The following is a 16,890-nucleotide window of genomic DNA, read 5'->3' as shown; positions in this document are numbered from 1 at the left end:
AAGCAAGGAATGGTGTTCCACGTGGCCCGGCCGGCTCAGCTTCGGGCGGCGACGCAGTCACGCGACGGGGCTTCTGGCTCCTGTGCGTCGCGATGCGAGATTCAGAAGGCTTTCACACCAGACAGTGCATTAGAAATAGCATAGCAAGAAATACGACGCGAATACGAGAAGACGATACGAAGCGAACACGAGAATAATAGCAAGAAACAGCAGATACTAGTCGTACACGAAGGCGACGTGGGGTGGAGGGTGGAGACAATGATATACACGAAGGGGCGTGGTGCGAGAGGTCCGCAGGTGTGGGTGTGGATGGAGGGTGAGGGTATGTGAAGGTTGAAGTGCGCGGCGGAAGGTGTGAGGCGCAGGGCGGAAGGTGTGAGATGCGTGACGAAAGGCGTGCGGTGCATGAAGGGGTGCAAAGTTCGTTTGTGTGGAAGGGTTGATGGGGTTTGGGATGCGAAGAGAGGAGCGGAGGGTGGGGAAAAGGGGACCAGTCAAGAGGGATGCACGCACGTCACGTCCGCTAAGGTAGGTAGGTAGGTAGGTAGGTGGATATAGCGAACTAAGTCCTAGATGAGAGTCCCGATGAAGCATATCTATATGGCACATGAAGCGCTGAGCCCGGTCGTGTACAGGAGAAGGAGTGTTCGATGAGGGAAGGAAGTGAGATGTAGGTGGGGAAGAATGGGGAGTGGGGATGGAGGGGAAGCGACGAGGAGGCACGGCTGTGAGATGGAGCAGGGGGAAGGTCGACGTCACGATCCAATGGGTGGTTCGACGAGTACCCACAGGACATATCACGCAACAACACCCTCAGAACTTCCATCCCGCGAACGGCGACTCCATTGGGATGTCGACCGCGATAAAGTCCTTGCCGTGGTCGCCATTGAGCGTCGCCGCGCGCGCTTTGCCCATCGTCGAGGGCGCCGACAGGAAGTCCTGCGTCGACATCGACAGGAAGTCGCGCGTGGGAGGCTGCGAGTTGACCGTCGGCGGCTGCGAGCCATTGGTCGGCACTTGCGCGTGGCTCTCCGTCGTCTCCATGGAGCGCTTCGCGTTGGGGGCAGATATCCTCTCGCAGCTGAACCGAAGCCGCGGAGGCTGGCCGCCTTCGCCAGAGTCTTGGGAGGCAGGGTCGGAGCGGGTCCAACGCTGGTAGTCGGCGTCGCCGTCGCAGGAGACCCAGGCGTACTAGCCGACGGCGTATGATCGTCCTGCGCCGTCGACTGCGTGTACACGGACGCCGAGTCCGACGACGGCGTGCGATCGAGGATTGTGGGGCGGGACAGATGGTTAGGCGTCGTGGTCGACTGCGAGGTCGCCGCGGACGCGTTCGACACCCGCACCGCCGTGTCCTCCTCCATCCCGCGGAGCTTGTTCATGCGCGCGGCGAGCGCCGACGTCTCCATCTGCGACTCGTTGCGCACGCCGGCGGGGGCCGTCGACGGACGGACGGGCTTCTCGTCGTGCGCGGTACCGGTGGACGCTGACGGAGTGACCATCGGCGACGCCTGAATAGGGGAGGAGAGCATCGGCGCTTGCGCCTGAGGAACGTGCGGGGCACCCTCGTGCAGGGGCGACGGCGTATAGCTGTCGTGCCCGCTACCCGCCGTCGCGCTGCTGCTCCCGCGCTTGTGCCCCGAGAAGCCGAGGCTGACGCTGATAGGGCGCACGCGGGCCGCGAGGGACCTGTCCTTGGCCGGAGACAGCGAGGAATCACCCCTGGACCGCACGGACTCCCCCTTGCTGCTGAAGGAGGCTAAAGAGGGGAAGCGGCCGCGCTTCGGGGCGTCGGCCTCGGGCGGGTGCAGCTGGTCGTCGGCGTGGAAGACTTGGCTCTGGCGGGCTGGAATCAGCAAACTGCGGGACGCGAGGAGCGGCGCTTGACGCACGAGATTGTTCAGGCTCTGCATCCAGCTTTTGCGGTGCTGCACGGGCGGACGGGCTTCCCGCTCCTCCGCGCGCTTCCTAGAGCTGCGCTCTCCCTTCACGGACTTCACGACTGAGGATAGAATGCCGACTAACCCTAACGCACGAAGAGACGAAGAGAGCGAAATGGATACCTGCAGTTCCGCATACTCAGCCATCGCAGCGCTGGAAAACATTGAGTGATGCGACGGCGGGGGTGGCAGGGGGTGCTGGAGTGGGACGGGAGGGAGTGGCGACTGGGACGGGGGCTGGTGGGGGTAGTGCAGGAGCGGGAGCCGGCGCGGGAGCGTGTACAGGCGCTGCCTGCACCTGTCGAGGAGCAGAGATGGTACGAGGTGGATTGACTTGACAGACCAACCTAATTCAGACAAGCGCATTCGGGTGACCCTTGAGTCATGGCACGTTTAAGTCGTCTAAGGACAGGCTTCGCCGTCAGCACCTTGATCGCAACCAACGTCGGAGGGTTTACTGAGTGATCAGTGATTAGAACGAGGGATATGTGGTCGGCAATTTGATGTCGGGTACATAGCGCTTGACATGGCGAAGTACGAGCTCTGGAAAGGTACGAGCCGCCTGCATCTGTCAAGAGAAGCTGTTGACTTGGATACAGCTATGTAAACGGAGATCAGAAACACCCGCCGTCGTATGCGCCTGACGGTTATGGAGTCGTGCCCCCTCATACACGCAGATGTAGCCTGCTGATTAGATCAATTCACCAGACTTGATTGGATTGCATGTCGCCACTGCGCCTCGCGGCTCGCATCAGAAAGGCTACGAGCGGTGTAAATCAGAAGTAATCGTCCGCCTTGACACGCTTGCGGTTCCCTGTGCCGTTTGAGCACACGAGAATCTCGCCACCACTCGAACTCGTAGTCACTCACCCTGCTCTCGCCCTCCACTCCTATCGCGCTTGGGCGGATTACCTGTAGGAGAATGAGTCGGTCAGACTGATAAGGAGAGGGAGCCTGACCTCGCTGGCGCGGATCCCTCTGCGCATCGTAATACCCAACAGACGGGATTGGGCCAGCTCGGTGACCCGGCAGGGATGGAAGCAGATACGGTGCGTCGTGACCGCGTGAAATACTTGGATCTTTGCGTGTATCAATACGCGCGTCATGTGATACATACACGATTGACATGCCATGACTAGGCGGACTTCGGGAGTGAGGGTGAGGAAGATGCTGGTGCGGATAAGGAGTTGCTATATAACGCGTTAGCGCGTCTGCTGCTTATAAGAGGAACTTCACACATCTACGGCTGCCGAGATCTTGCGGCGGACGAGAGGCCGACCCTCTTTGCGAACCTGAAAGACCATCTTTAGTAGTGAAGAAATAGACGCCATGGACTCACTCACCTCCCCACTCGCGAGGCTCCTCCTTCACAGACCTCGACGGCGAGCCGTACTCCTGCTTTACGCCAGCGGAAGACGCACGAGAGTCAGAGCTATATCGACCATCCCGTAGATCGGGTGGGAGAGACGCGACAGCGCGCGCGAGGTCCGGATCTGGGCGACGCTCCTCTTTGACGAAGGAGCTACGCTCACTCTGAAAGGAGCCGTCGCGCCTTTCCTCCTTGACGAAGGCGTCCCGCCCCTCCTCCTTCACGCGGGAACCAGACGCTTCACCACCTTGGCTCGGCGCGGAAGGCATCTCCAGCCCGCTGTAAAGCGCCCGCCATTCGTCGCTCACTGATAAAGGAAGACGAGTCAGCTTTCCACGTCGCGCATGGGGCATCAGGTACGCACCACCCCCGTCTGCCATACTCGTTCCCCTGTCCTCTTGCTTGACGAGTCCCTCCTCCTGCTTGACGTCCGGCTCGCCCTTGATCGCGCGATCCAGTTCCGCGAGATTGGGCTTCACGTCTTCGTTGTCCTCCGCCGGCGTCGGCCATAGATTACGTGCATATTCGTCCTCTAGAGAACTCGTCAGCAAAAGCCTGTAATAGAGTGCAATCGAGATGGTGAGTCGACGACGCGGTCAACTAGGCAAGCCAACGATGCCCGGCGCGCGGGAGAGAAAGTCCATCGTCGCGGATCACTGTAGTTTGAGCAGACGAAAGCCTGACTTACCCTCCTCGTATGGATCGCGCTTGACGCCGGGTTCCGACTTCACCTGTGCTGGCGGCGGTTGGTTTGCAGGAGCCCCATTTAGCTGCGCCGGCCGCTCGTAGTGCTGGAACTCTTGACGCTGCAGGATTGCGTCAGTCATTCCGCGTCCTCGTCCTCGATTGGTCGCGGTCAATCAAGCCCTTCAGCCGCTCCAACGCAAACACTCCGCACCATGGCATTGAGCTCAGCATGACGCAGCGCGCCGATTGGAACCAGACGAACACTCACCCTCCGCTCCGCCTCCTCCATCTCCCCCCTCTCCCTCTCTTCTTGCTCTCTCTGTTCCGCTTCTTCTTGAACGCCACGCAAGAAGTCCTCCGCCTGCCTCGCCCTCTCCTCCTTCTCCCTCTTCATCTCCGCTTCCCGCTCGGCCCTTTCCTTCCGCATCCTTTCCTCTCGCTCCGCTCGTTCGCGCCTGACGGCCTCCTCCCACTCCTTCCTCGCCCCCTCCACTCGCGCCCAGTGTGCTTCGGGGACGCTAGCGAGGATACCGCTGTGATGCGTGACGGGCTTTGAGAGAGGGCGATGCGGCGGTGGATATGGTTGGCGGATGGGGAAGTCGCGGGGGATGGCTTGATAGGTGAAAAGCGCTTCGACCCATTCTGCGGTGTAGATCAGTATACAGAGACCGCGAAGGGACGGTAAGTGAGTACAAAGGTGAATCTGAATGATGAAACGAAGACAAACGAACAACATGGAAGGTGAGGCAAGGAGTAGACGAAGAGAACAGGATAGGCGGAGAGAAAATGACGATGTGTTCGAACGAACTGACGCTTCCGCTCCGGGTGCCCTTGATTCTTGAAGTTATACGGGTAGATAAACGAGGCGCCGGGTAAGCCTGGTATGTTGAAAATCTCCTCCAAGAGGTGGTCTCCCAAGAGCTTCTCTAGTGTGACGCTGATGGGGAACTCGACGATGACTTCGGCGTGCTGTGGTGAGGTCACGTCAGGACAGACGCGTTCGCGGGGGTGAGCACGCTTCAGTCATACGCATACAAAGCGCTGAAAACGCGTCGAAGATTCATACGTAGCTGGGTACTTGTGGCAGGACGGAAGAGGATGCGCCCAGATTGAACAAATAGAAGACGTACCGTTCCTTGATAGTACAGCGCTGTCGGTCTCATCCCACTCGCAATCTCCAGCCACGCTCCAAGGTTGTTGTGGAATCCAGTCTGGCTAGTCTTGTGCGTAATGCCGTCTTGGCCCCATGGGTTGACCACGACGAGAAAGACGGCATCGCTGGGAGGCTTGTACTCCTGATGCCTACATGTTAGAGTGTGTCGTATGTGGTAGACAATGCAAGGAATCTCGTGAAGGTCTGCATACCTTGACCTTGAACTTCAACTTGGGCGCCATTCGACCGGGATGTGCATGGATGGCGGGACGGAGGGCGGACGCGTGGAGCGCTTAAGCGCCGAAGGACAGGGGTGAGGTTTCTCACGGTGGGAGAAGCGGGTAACGGAGCGCTGTGGTCGCGCGATGCAAGGTTTCCTGACCTCGTTTTCTTTCGACTCTCAATAGGATCTCGGAGGGTCGCTCATGGCCGCCAGACGGACACCCGGGATCGGACAGCCGCACAAAACACCTCGTGTATCGCCCGCCTAGCTCAATCGGATAGAGCGTCAGATTCTTACATGACTAGGTGGAATCTGAAGGCTGCGAGTTCGACCCTCGCGGTGGGCTATACGGACGCACAACTGGTGCATATTTTTTCGGCATATCCCGGGAAGGTCGCGATACTTGTCTGCGGTCTTCACTTGTCTCTGAGGATCCCCGTTTACCAAACCAAGAACACACCATAAAGCAGACGGCATGTTTTGGCAAGAAAGGGTGCACATAGCGAAAGACAGTTAACTCTGCTCTACGGGGTGATAATCACGGATGCTCGATCAGATAGTAAGCGACAGATATGCAGTCAATAGACTGTATTTGCAACGGGGTCCCGGCCGATTTGCTGCGGGCGCCGGAGCTACAGACTCCCGAAAAGGTACGTCACGCTTCCAAGTTTGGCTACCGCGGGGGTGGGTGAGCCTCCGCGCTCAACCTGAGAGTATGCCATGGTGCATGTTATGTAGTGTATATAATATACATTGTCCCCCCCCCTTTTCAACCAACATACCAGACAAGGGATGGTGTGCTTGAAGACGACGAAGAGTTGAGCTGGCCACAAACCCACATGGACCTACAACTGCCTATTTCGTCACGATCCCCGGTAAGCGCGCGCGCGACGCGATCGAGACGCGCAACTCGCTCTCTTGCACCAACCGACGCGTCTTCACTGATAATCCAGTAATCTACAATGTCCCACGACACGCATAATACAGCCACACCCCAGCATTCCTCTGCACCTGCCCAGCAAGGCATCACCAGTCACCCCGACTTCCCTCGCGTTCCCCCATCCCATCCCCACGGCCAATCCGACTTCCCTCGCGTTCCCCCATCCCACCCCCCTGGTCAATCCGGCTTCCCTCGCGTTCCCCCGCCCTATCCTCCCGGCCTGACGGCTGGACCGCATGCGTTCGCGTTCGGCCAGTTCGGTGTCCCAGGCTATGTTCACACACCCGCGGCATCTGTGCAGCCGCCTGGCCAATCTGGCGCGCACTTCTCGTGCTTCAGCCAGCATGCTGCAGCACCGAACGATACGTCCCCACCCCCTCGGATGGAGACTACCGCTTTCGTGGGCGGGCACCCCCCGCGAGAGGCGCAACGCGCAGATGCAGCCGCTGCGCGAGCGCGGGTGACACCGCCGCCTCAGCAGAAGCATCGTGGAGGGGGTGATGCAGCTACGAATGCTATCGGCGATGACGACGAGGCCGCCGAATTGACTGCAAAGAAGCCTCGCGGACGCACCGGGCCAGTCAAGCGTGGGTTGAAGCCCAAGGAATGCTTTGACTTGGTGTATATTGCCGACGATATAGATTATTTCGGCCCGGGAAAGAGGGGGGACAAGGACAAGGCACTTGGCAGCGCCGCGCGCGCTTGTAAGACCTTACCTCAACTCTCAGACGGGATGTTCAGAGCTCGCTCATCAGGAAAAGCAGCCCAGGGGCCGAAGCGGACTCAGCTGGACTCAAGCGGGCTCAAGCGTCTCAAACGCTCAAGAGTGTCAAAAGTTATTGCCTGATATCAAACGCTCTCAAGACACTTGACTTGCCCTTGAACCCGCTTGAGCCCGTTTGAGTTGGTTTGAGTTCAGCTAAGTGCCATGAATCCACTTCAGATTTTATTCTTTTCCATCACTAGATTTATTGATAGATCACTAAATTTGTTTATTGCTGATCTATACTACACTGTAGATCTACATCTACAGGTCTCCTCGCAGGGAAACATATCCTGGCTAACTCCCCACTGCTCAGCGTCGCCCTGGCGCTCCATCCCCGAGCATCACAACACGTGGTCGTGGCACCACCTTCCCTGTCCATCGGACGCCCCTCCCACCACCTCCTGCCCGCCCCTCGCTCCTGCCCGCCGGCCAGTCACGCACATTCCCACACTCCTCCCCACATCCACCGCCCGTCCCACGCCCATCGTCACCCAACGCGTGCCTCCCAGTGCTGCGGAACATGTCCGCGCCACTTGCGCTCCCGACGCACACACCTCCCGATACTAATAGCGCATCCTGCGCTCACGCACGCCCCTTGCATCGTCATGTGTTCTCCAGCGCCCCTCGTGTCGTGCGCTCGCGCGGGTGCGGGGTCGAAAGCTCACCTGTCGGCAAATTCCGAGCTTGTGCCGAGGCACCCGAGCGAATGCCCAGGACGCGCGGTGCTCGTCAGGTAGTGCACTTGAGTGGGGGACGTACCTTACGTCGTGCTGCGCATCGACACATCTACTCCCGTGCGCGCTGACTGCCGCGCCGGTTCATCCCGAGCCGCCACCCACGCGACGTCCCCCTCGCCCGGTTCATCGCACGCCTGCAAACCGCAGGAACACACTGTATGGCTGGTCAGCGGGTGCATGCAAGCCAAGCAGCCCGTGCGTACCGAACTACGCGCGGCCGACTGCGGACACGAGACCGATACACACGTCGACGTAGACATGCCACGTCAGCCCGTGATCGGCCCCTCGCGGACGCGGCGGCCGAGGCGGGCGTGCATAGAGCACCTGCGCGCACAAGACGCGCGGCAGGTGTAGTGGGGGGTGGGGATGAGGAGGGGGAGGACGTCAATAGCGACGTGGCCGACAGGCGTCCTGCGTTGGCGGTCGCCTTGGTGACGTGGCATAGACCACATCAAGCGCAGGGTGGCGGGGGCCGCGCGCGACGCGTTGGGAGCACGAACGGCGGGGCCACGTGTCGTGGCGTCGGAGGCCCGCATCGAGCAACGACGAGTGCGGTGGATGCGGGGAAGGGCGTCAGAACGCGCGCATGCTTCGGGCGGTTGCACGAGGTGAGGTGGAGGTGGCGAAAGGGGGTGCGCGACGCGCTGGGAACGCGGGTGGCGCGGGCACGTGTTGCGAAATTCGGTGTAACAAAGCATAGGTGACCGTGGCGGCGGCGGCAACGTCACAAGAGCACGACAGAAGGACAGCGCGCGGCCGGGTGGCCGACGCACGTCGAGTGGACAGCGAGACGATGAAGGACGAGGACAAGAGTAGGATCGACTGCGGCCGGATTTGTTCCGGACGCGTCACGTGACCTGTCGGGGCCGGCCCGACACGCCGACTTCGCCTCGTCCAGTGGCGCGGCCGTTGTCGCCGCCCTCGTCTTCCCCCAACATGAACCTGTTCCCTGCTCTTGTGCAGCTCCCTCAAAAATGCTGCTAGCATACTTGATGTGTACTATACTTTATACACTTTTTCTTTCCATTCAAGTATGCTCTACTAGTTCCCCATGTACTGTTCCTACTTTACTCAGACTATATACAACATAGAAAATCAGACTGTGTATAAAGTCGACAACCATCAAGTCTCCTGAGTTCACTTGAGATGCAGCCCCAGATTCTCAAGTGTTCTCAAGCCGGCTCAAGTGGGCTCAAGAGCGTTCAAGCAGCTTCAGGAACTGCTGAAATCTCAAGCGCTCTCAAGCGGCTTGGCCGCAGGGGGGTTTTTGGTGATGCTTGCTTGACATACTCGCCTGGCATGAGGTATGTCTGGGACTACTCGTACGTATGCCCCATATACTGATCTTTCTGCAGGATACAGCAGGTCCTAACTCGTGGACATCATGTCTTACCGGTTCGTCGATTGCGGGATCACTAGGTGCCCCCTGCGACCGTCTCTGCCAGGCGCGAGATGATGCTGCCACGAAAACAGATGCTCAGCGAGCAGCTAAGGCAAAGGTATGCCTACCAGTGGTCCATATGGTTTGAAATACTCATGTTACTGCAGAAGGAGAGGGAGGACAAGATTGGGGGCGAAGCGATTCGTTCTGCGTCGATGCGCACGTCCCGGTTCAAGCAGCGGGCTGGTCTTGTCAGGAGCAGCAGCCCTGAACGCGATGTGCAGTCCCCCGGTACAGTGACTGCTCGGGATGTGCAAGCGACGCCGTCGCACGCTCCGGGCTCCCGCGAGCACGTGGAGCCAGAACGGCATACCCCAGCTCCGCCGACTCAGCTGGATGAGACCGGTTTGGCGACGCCCTGCAGCCACCCTGGCTCGCCTCTTGCGGGCTCACCGCTGCTTCCCCTTCGACCGGAGGAGTATGCGGCGGGGTGGTCAGACCCTCCCAATCCTGCGACCCCTCAACGCTATAGCTTGTTTGGTTTTGGCACATCTGACTCATCACCGACCTCTCTACCACCTCTCCCCTCTGATTCATCTCCACCCCCTGCTCGAAATGCAAACCACGATATCCCAGCCGTCCTCTCCTCTCCCGACTTTCCTGACCCACCAACCGCCGCGCCGCCACGCCGTCCGCATGTGTCAAGGGTGTCCCGTGGGGACTTTCCGGCACTCTCATCTCCATCACCCCCTGCAAGCCCCTCGCCTGCACAGCGCATTCTTCATACGCCGTCGACACGCCCGTCAAAATCTGCACAATCACATCGGTATCGAAAGCAAAAGCGCAGCGCAGAAATGGCTGTCGATGTGGGTAGTCCTACCGCTGGGAAGGAGAATGTCCCGAAGAAGCCCCCGCTTCTTCAGGACGTTCCTCGTACGGTAAAGTTGGGGCATAAGCGCAAGCGTGACGGTGATGCGCATGAGCCCAATGAGGACCGGCACCCGGTATCATCATCGACCTCGTCTCGGAAGATGCTGAAGAAGGAGAGTGATATTGAGCGGCTCAGCAGGGAGATGCGGGAGGGCCGTGAGGAGAGCAACAAGCTTGTACGTGATCTCATCAACAGTGTTTCTGAGAGTACGAAGCGCTACGAGGAATTTCTTGCGCGCTCGTCTCAGTTTCAGAATGATTTCCTTGCTCTTCTTCGTGACCGCCTCACTGCCCCGCGCGACTGATACCTTACTCACCGTTTACTATCCTTTTTACCTACACATATATACATTTATTTGACCTTCCATACAACTATTCGCTACTTGTCTAACTCCAGTCATTCGTTGAAGATAGCTATGTTGTGAAGTCATGAAGATACTCTTCTAAAGTAGGGGGACAACAATCAAAGTATTGAGCAACTTGGTTGGGATGTAAGCAATCAATGCAGTTGGCAAGTAACACACCAATCCTATAGTACCGTCCAACCGGAGAAGAGTACAAATGCATTTTCCACCCGGCATTCAGGAAAGGAAAAAGGTTCGTAATATTTCCGAAGCCATTCTCGACAGTAATGCGTACCTTGGACATCATTGCATTCCAAGCCTGCTGCTCCTTCGTCCGCTCTCCAGGTCCTGCAAATGGGCTCAGGATATGCAGGCCAAGACCATAGGCAGGATCTCCAAAGATCTGCAGAAAGCGCTCCTCGATTGGGGCATCCTCGCGTACGTCCTCCCGGATAGCGAAACGCTCCAACCTCTCCATCAGACCACTGCCAGCCAGGAGGGCATTGTCGTTCCGCCGTCCTTCCCACGGTCCATACAAGTGGCCGATGATTCCATTCGGAAGCATGAGAGCCTGGTATTTGAGGGCGTGATACTTCTTGTGACCGTTGTATGCCTGCTGCTGATGCCAGGTTGGCCGAGCAATCTGTCGGATGGTACAGTCGATGAAGGCGAAGACAGATGCAGGAGGTGCTCCTTTTTCATAAACGGCAGCAGCGTACTCGGCGAGAGCAGATGGACGGAGAAGGTGTTCGTGGTCGAAATACAGGATGTGCTCCCATCGCTCATCCAGCCAGATGACGAGCTCATTGATACACTCGGATATGGATGCCTGTGAGCGCGCGTACTTTGTGGAGAGCTCGTACATATCGCCAGCAGAGCGAAAACGTGCGAGAAGGAGGCATAACGCTTCGAGGCCCGAGAAGACGTATCGACCAGCTGTTTTGAACTGCTCTGGTATGTCGAGCGCTTCCCTAAGCTCGATAAGCTCTTTGGCGTTCAATCTTGAATATATGAGTAGATGCACACTGATATCGGGTGGTATAACATACCGAAAACGCCAAACACAGTCATGGTTGCTTATTGATTCGAGCCATGCACGTGTGATCCTCGTGCCTCCCTGCTCTGGATGCACTCGTTTGCCACCCTTGTGGACCTCAGGAGAAGGGTCGGCGCACAAGAGAGCGGTGATCCTCTCGAAATCATCAAGGAAGTCACTGGCAGCAGCAACTGAGCTGACTGCAGCTGCGTTGAGAGGCGGAGGAGGGGGAGGAGGCTCGGATATAATGGGGAGTAGTGTCAGGATGAGGTCGATGTCATCCATGCTTGCACCGAGTATGAATCTGCGCGTCGATGACCACCGGAGGGCGAACTGTGCGCGTATGATCGAACTGTGATCAGAGATCAGTCACACTTGCCATTCTGGGGCGCCATCACTGCCATCAATATTTTGCTGCGGTGTGATCTCATTTTGCTAGGTGCGCGGGAACCGCGTTGCAAATACACTCTAATAAGCGCACATCGTAAAGAAACCTGCATCGCGCGCCAGCCCCACACCTCATAACCGCATCGACCTCATAACCGCATCGACCTCATAACCGCATCGACCCCTTCACCGTCCCGGACCCGAGCTCCTTCCACCACTGTGTCTTCTCCTTGGCTGGTTTTGCGCCGCCCTCCCTCGCCGACTTGCCTCCTATACTCCCGCTCGCCCCCGCCCCCCGCCTCACCTCCCTCGCCCCGCCCGCGTGCCGCACGACGGTCGAGAGGCCGGAGGAGATCCCCTGTTTGGGGTGGGGTTTGGTTTTCTTCGACGAGGTGGAGGACTTCCTCGACGAAGAAGTGGATTTCGGCTTAGAGGGCGTGCGCCAGGGCGTCTCGTCCTCGCCTCCTTCCATACCAACCCCTTCACCGTCTTCCTCATCGTCCGCAACCCCTACATCATCGGCATCCGCAACTCCTACTTCATCGGCATCCGCTGCTAGCGACCCATGCCTCCGCTTGTTCCCCTTACTCTCGCTCTGCGCGCGCTTCCGCGCCTGCGCGGCGGCCCACGCCTCCCACGCGCGCCGGTGGATGCGGAAGACGGCCATGGTGGCGCGGGCGTCGGTGACCTGGGGGGGGGATGATGTAAGTAATAAGTAAGGGGAGGATGTGAGTGAGGGGGAGGATGTAAGTGAGGGGAGGATGCCAGTGAGGGAAGGATGTGAGTAAGGGGAGATGTGAGTGAGGGGAGGATGTGAGTGAGGGGAGGGTGTAAGTGAGGGGAGGATGTGAGTCCAGGTTGAAAAGTGCGCATCAGGATGAGGGGGGAGGACATGTCGGTGAAGGAGAGGGATACGGGAACAAGCGGAGGAAGACGGAAACAAGCGCGTAGGAACACGAGGTCGGGCGTGCGTATGGGACAGGAGGTAAGAGCGTATGGAAGAAGAGGTGGGAGCGCATAGGAGCATGTTCAAGGGCGGGATCAAGAAGGAGAGGCGGGTGAGTACGGAAAAGATTCGGTGCGTACCGAACTATGCTCCCCCGCCTGAATTGCCATGCCCAGCTCCTGCTGCACGAGGGCCCTTAGTGCAACCCGGCTGCTGCGCACAAGCCTGAGCTTGCCCGCGAAGAACTGCGTGTCGCGCGTCTGCGCGCGCGGGTGGGAGAGGAGGAGCGCCTGCAGATCGTTGTGCACCGCGTGCCCGACGAGGATCTTGTCCGCCAACAGCGCCGCAACCTGCTTCTGCACCTCCTCGAACGGCCGCGCGCCGATCATGTCCCTCTCCCTGACGCCCGATACGTGCGTCCGGTAGTCGGTGACGCGCTCGCGCTGGCGGACGAAGACGTCGAGGAGGACGGCGCCGTGGAAGTTGACGAGGGAGACGCGGGCGAGGGAGGATTCGGTGCCTTCGGGGCCGACGCCGACCATCTCGCAGTCCATGGCGAGGTATTTGCCGGGCCTGGGGCGGTGGATTAGGGGAAGGCAGAAGGACGAAGACGACGATAGTTCGATCAGTGTGTGATGCAGGGGGAAGTATGGCATACGCACTGCTTGTGCGCTTCCGTAAGCGCCGTCTTCCCAAGCACCATCTGCCGCAGCGCGGGAAGCGACTCCCCGTTCACGACCTCGTTCGATGCCGAAGTGCTTGGTCCAGCAGACGCAGAGGCATCTTGAGCTTCCGCCCGCGGCGCGCGGCTAAACATGAGCTCCTCCGACTCATGCGATAGTTTGCGTCGTTTCCGTGGCTGCTCATCTGCCTGCTTCCCCTTCGACTTGTGCGTCGACTTTCCCAAAGACTGCACACACATGAGCTCTCTCGCATACTCTCCGACCGCTCACGCACCTTCTGCAACGCCAACCAATTCGATGACGGTGCCGCCGGCGCACTTTTGCTCGTCTTCGACATGGTGCTCTGCGGCAAACGCGATCGACGGCTCGATCGGATCCTCCGCGCTCGTGGCGTCTTTCAGCCGCTTTTGTCGAAACTTCCCACGGCGTGCGTTTTGCTTCCGAACATGCAACTTGCGTGCAGGCCTTGCGCGTGTTGTATGTCGGCGAAGCAGCAGAACCCAGCAGAATCGTTTTGTGATACTAGTGAGTCAATGTGGCCATCGAAGCCTTCGCTCGGAAGAAAATCATGGGAAGACGCTGGCCTAACGCGCGCTTTCAGGCGCGTCATTGTATGCGGAACTGCCGGACCATGCACCGCGAATGGACCGTCGAGGCTCCGTGTAAGGCTGATACGCTTCTCCTGATATGCATCTTTCTTTGTTTTACGTCGATCTATCGCTCGCGCCCCGCCTCCGCAGCCAATCCGAACTCAAAGATAGCCTTATTGGGAACAAACGCCGGGAATCTGCAATTGTCGGCCTCATCACGCCCTACTCCGCGCCATTCAGGCCATCCCCGCGCTATAATTGTATCGCCAAGCACAAGCCACTCTATTCAGTCGCGCTCATCAATGCGACCGACAAACACGACACGCGCCGGCTGATCGACCGGGCGATTCATTGTGCTCCTCTTTCAGAGACGAGGGGCGGCCATGGCGCCGAGCGGGGCTTTCAGCGCGGGCGCGTGGCGTCCTATATAAGAAACGGACCTAGCTGTGCTTGCTCCTTGCTTCCGCCCCATTTGCCACTGCGTACTTGGACCCGTCGTCGCGCCGTTGACCGCCCTCGCCACCCCAACTTCGACGCGTCCTGTGCTCAGTCGCGTGGATCTATTCCCTGTTGACTGCCCGACAGTCGACTGCTGACAGGTGAGTGGTTGCCAATGGTTGACTGCCCGCCGACAACTGACAAGTGGCCGACAACAGACCCATATAAATTGAGCGCCACGAACCTTCAGTCGCGGCTTCGTCAACTCTTCCAGAACCACCATCATCATGTCCTATCCGGCGTACTGCGTGCCATCTCTGCCCTCCAACCGCGCACAGCGTCGCGCACCTGCCTATCCGCGCCTGACTTCTGCGGCGCGTCGCGAAATGCCGCAGGTCAGGCGCCCCGGCATGACCTCTCTCACGCGCCCCGACACAAAGTCCGCGACCTCACTTCCGAGCCTCACGTACCTACCCTCGTACATGAGCAGCCTCTACCAGTCGTCGAAGGCCAACGCGCTGCACCGCGCGCCTTCGGGGTACCAGTACCAGGCGCACGCGCCGTCCGGGCAGCTGTGCCAGGCTAACAAGACCAACAAAGAGTACGCGCCGCCCCGGATGGCGTACGTGCATGACGGCTCTCCCTACGTTGGCGGCTCTCCCTACGTTGGCGGCTTTTCCTACATCGCCACCCACGGCCTCCCCTACATCGCGAACAACGGGCTCCCACTCGCCGCCGGGTCGCCCCACGTCGCCAATCTGCCGCTCACCGACAACGCCTCGAAGCCCACCTCCTTCATCGTCACGCGCCGGCCGCAGTATCCGAGGTCGGAGGGCTACTATTCGGACGACGACGAGGAGGCGCCATCGAGCGGAGAAGAGGGCTCTCCGGCGTCCTCCTCCAGTGGCGAAGTCTTCTCCTCGCCATCGTCCTCGTCCGAGGAGTTTTTCTCGGCGAGCGAGGATGAGGGGGCTTACTCTTCCGCCTCGCCGCCGGCGTCGAACCTCGTCTCGCTCGACGACACCGCACTCATCCCCTCCCCCGACGACCACCTCATTTCCTTTGGCGATGATTATTTGTCGCTCACTGAGGACGACGCGAACATCCTAACTAAGGACAGCGATGACCGTTCTCCTCCTGGGGACGAGCGCGCCAACTCCGAAGACGGGCACAGTCACTCTGACGAGTCCACCGACTCTGCGGAGTCTGGCGACCCTTCTGAGGTGCTCGTTGACCCCGAGGAGGAGAGGCGACGAGAACGCGGTATGAAGCGCCTCGCCATTATCGCGGAGTACGCCCGGCAGGCCAGGGAGGAGATGCGTTGTGAGGAAGCTGCTGCGCGGGGCTCGCGCGTCGTCCCGGCGATGTGCGCGGGGCGCGCGCCCTCGGCCAAGAACCTGCCCAAAGCCGAGGTCCGCACCGCGATGGTCGCGTTCATCGCGTCGCGCGGCGAGGGGCGGGCCGCGGGGGCTGACGAGGCAAAACCCGAGAGGGCCGACACGAACGACGACGCGAAGTTCTCGTATTCCAAGTTCGCGCAGGTAAGTCATCCACCCCTGCTACCCAAGCGCGTCGCTCATGCGTCCCCCAGCTCCACGCCCAGCGCGCGCGCCTCGGCTACCTGCAGCGCGCCCGCGCCGCGCCGCACACGGCGTCGCACGCCGAGTACGTGCAGCGCCACGCGTACCTCGCCCAGCTCGCGCACCTCGAGGCGCGGGGCCTCCCGCGCCGCCCGCGCGCTCGCCACCCCGCCCACCCCGATGCGGCCTACGTCTCCCCGCGCGACCTCGCGCTGCAGGGCCCGCCGCCCGTCTCCCGCGCGCAGATCGAGTGGGAGGTGCGCGAGGGCGGGCCGGGCGCGGAGGCGTACCGCACGGCGATGTGGGTGCAGTACCAGCAGGCGAGGGCGCGGGATGCGATGGCGGTTGGTGCTTGAGGGCAGCCCGCTCGATGCGAAAGGCGAAGGCCTCGGCTGACAATCATCGACGCGGAAAGCCGCTGCACAGCAAGTGAGAAAGGACGACCACGGGCCCCGTTATTGGCGTTCTCGGCGCCGCATAGATGGCGGAGAGACGCGCTATGTTCGGCGGACGCTGAAGACGGTGGAGAACGCCGTATAGACAGCGGTGAGCGGACCGGCGCCAGTCACAATCTGGCGCGATATTTACGACGTTACGATCTTTCCTTTCTTCTTGGATTCGGATCTTTCCTCGTCTCTCCCATTGTACACATATTATGCATCCCTCTCCTACAGCCCCGGACCCTAACGTATTAAAACCCACACATATATTGCTGGCTACTGTCTGTTGTGCCTTCTCTGTCTGCTTGGAACTCACTACT

General features: G+C 59.7%; 10 protein-coding genes and 1 non-coding gene across 11 annotated transcripts; 5 read left to right on the top strand and 6 right to left on the bottom strand.

The window, feature by feature from the left end:
* Window positions 1-156: 156 nt before the first annotated feature.
* Window positions 157-906, bottom strand: SCHCODRAFT_02630278 (uncharacterized protein). The gene has a single exon (XM_050345580.1). It carries the CDS (start codon window positions 592-594, stop codon window positions 217-219), a length of 378 nt encoding a protein of 125 aa, XP_050199005.1. The 5' UTR covers window positions 595-906; the 3' UTR covers window positions 157-216.
* Window positions 814-2,087, bottom strand: SCHCODRAFT_02702568 (uncharacterized protein; the record flags this gene model as incomplete). The annotated part of the gene is made up of 3 exons (XM_003030730.3): window positions 814-1,121; window positions 1,193-1,838; window positions 1,893-2,087. The coding sequence occupies 3 exons, from the start codon at window positions 2,085-2,087 to the stop codon at window positions 814-816; spliced, it is 1,149 nt and encodes a 382-aa protein (XP_003030776.2).
* A 334-nt stretch (window positions 2,088-2,421) lies between these two features.
* On the bottom strand, window positions 2,422-5,574 carry SCHCODRAFT_02630273 (uncharacterized protein). The gene is made up of 12 exons (XM_050345579.1): window positions 5,362-5,574; window positions 5,127-5,291; window positions 4,809-4,965; window positions 4,265-4,638; window positions 3,998-4,115; window positions 3,674-3,841; window positions 3,284-3,616; window positions 3,179-3,232; window positions 3,071-3,130; window positions 2,900-3,019; window positions 2,811-2,852; window positions 2,422-2,754 (listed from the first exon to the last, which is right to left on the bottom strand). The coding sequence occupies exons 1-12, from the start codon at window positions 5,389-5,391 to the stop codon at window positions 2,717-2,719; spliced, it is 1,659 nt and encodes a 552-aa protein (XP_050199004.1). The 5' UTR covers window positions 5,392-5,574; the 3' UTR covers window positions 2,422-2,716.
* Window positions 5,575-5,630: 56 nt separating this feature from the next.
* Window positions 5,631-5,718, top strand: SCHCODRAFT_t169. Its single transcript has one exon. It is a non-coding gene; the product is annotated as a tRNA-Lys (tRNA).
* A 616-nt stretch (window positions 5,719-6,334) lies between these two features.
* SCHCODRAFT_01099144 (uncharacterized protein) lies at window positions 6,335-7,159 on the top strand (the record flags this gene model as incomplete). The annotated part of the gene is made up of 1 exon (XM_003030303.2): window positions 6,335-7,159. One exon carries the CDS (start codon window positions 6,335-6,337, stop codon window positions 7,157-7,159), a length of 825 nt encoding a protein of 274 aa, XP_003030349.1.
* Window positions 7,160-7,906: 747 nt separating this feature from the next.
* SCHCODRAFT_02630270 (uncharacterized protein) lies at window positions 7,907-8,611 on the bottom strand. The gene has a single exon (XM_050345578.1). The coding sequence runs from the start codon at window positions 8,511-8,513 to the stop codon at window positions 8,082-8,084; it is 432 nt and encodes a 143-aa protein (XP_050199003.1). The 5' UTR covers window positions 8,514-8,611; the 3' UTR covers window positions 7,907-8,081.
* A 350-nt stretch (window positions 8,612-8,961) lies between these two features.
* On the top strand, window positions 8,962-10,431 carry SCHCODRAFT_01098778 (uncharacterized protein; the record flags this gene model as incomplete). Its single annotated transcript, XM_003030304.2, has 4 exons — window positions 8,962-9,119; window positions 9,171-9,210; window positions 9,261-9,314; window positions 9,364-10,431. 4 exons carry the CDS (start codon window positions 8,962-8,964, stop codon window positions 10,429-10,431), a joined length of 1,320 nt encoding a protein of 439 aa, XP_003030350.1.
* A 10-nt stretch (window positions 10,432-10,441) lies between these two features.
* On the bottom strand, window positions 10,442-11,830 carry SCHCODRAFT_02582109 (uncharacterized protein). The gene is made up of 2 exons (XM_003030732.2): window positions 11,520-11,830; window positions 10,442-11,471 (listed from the first exon to the last, which is right to left on the bottom strand). Exons 1-2 carry the CDS (start codon window positions 11,789-11,791, stop codon window positions 10,541-10,543), a joined length of 1,203 nt encoding a protein of 400 aa, XP_003030778.2. The 5' UTR covers window positions 11,792-11,830; the 3' UTR covers window positions 10,442-10,540.
* Window positions 11,831-11,916: 86 nt separating this feature from the next.
* Window positions 11,917-13,826, bottom strand: SCHCODRAFT_02630268 (ribonuclease H-like protein). Its single transcript, XM_050345577.1, has 4 exons — window positions 13,797-13,826; window positions 13,502-13,749; window positions 12,980-13,412; window positions 11,917-12,581 (listed from the first exon to the last, which is right to left on the bottom strand). The coding sequence occupies exons 2-4, from the start codon at window positions 13,654-13,656 to the stop codon at window positions 12,060-12,062; spliced, it is 1,110 nt and encodes a 369-aa protein (XP_050199002.1). The 5' UTR covers window positions 13,657-13,749; window positions 13,797-13,826; the 3' UTR covers window positions 11,917-12,059.
* SCHCODRAFT_02331038 (uncharacterized protein) lies at window positions 13,499-14,614 on the top strand. The gene is made up of 2 exons (XM_050342394.1): window positions 13,499-14,047; window positions 14,124-14,614. The coding sequence occupies exons 1-2, from the start codon at window positions 13,655-13,657 to the stop codon at window positions 14,445-14,447; spliced, it is 717 nt and encodes a 238-aa protein (XP_050199001.1). The 5' UTR covers window positions 13,499-13,654; the 3' UTR covers window positions 14,448-14,614.
* Window positions 14,615-14,837: 223 nt separating this feature from the next.
* SCHCODRAFT_02508467 (uncharacterized protein) lies at window positions 14,838-16,486 on the top strand (the record flags this gene model as incomplete). The annotated part of the gene is made up of 2 exons (XM_003030305.1): window positions 14,838-16,091; window positions 16,142-16,486. 2 exons carry the CDS (start codon window positions 14,838-14,840, stop codon window positions 16,484-16,486), a joined length of 1,599 nt encoding a protein of 532 aa, XP_003030351.1.
* Window positions 16,487-16,890: the final 404 nt, after the last annotated feature.

This window comes from Schizophyllum commune (assembly GCF_000143185.2).
Source record: "Schizophyllum commune H4-8 unplaced genomic scaffold SCHCOscaffold_8, whole genome shotgun sequence".
NCBI classification, from domain to species: domain Eukaryota; kingdom Fungi; phylum Basidiomycota; class Agaricomycetes; order Agaricales; family Schizophyllaceae; genus Schizophyllum; species Schizophyllum commune.
Note: the sequence above shows the minus strand (reverse complement) of the source record. Positions and strands in the feature narration are given on the sequence as shown.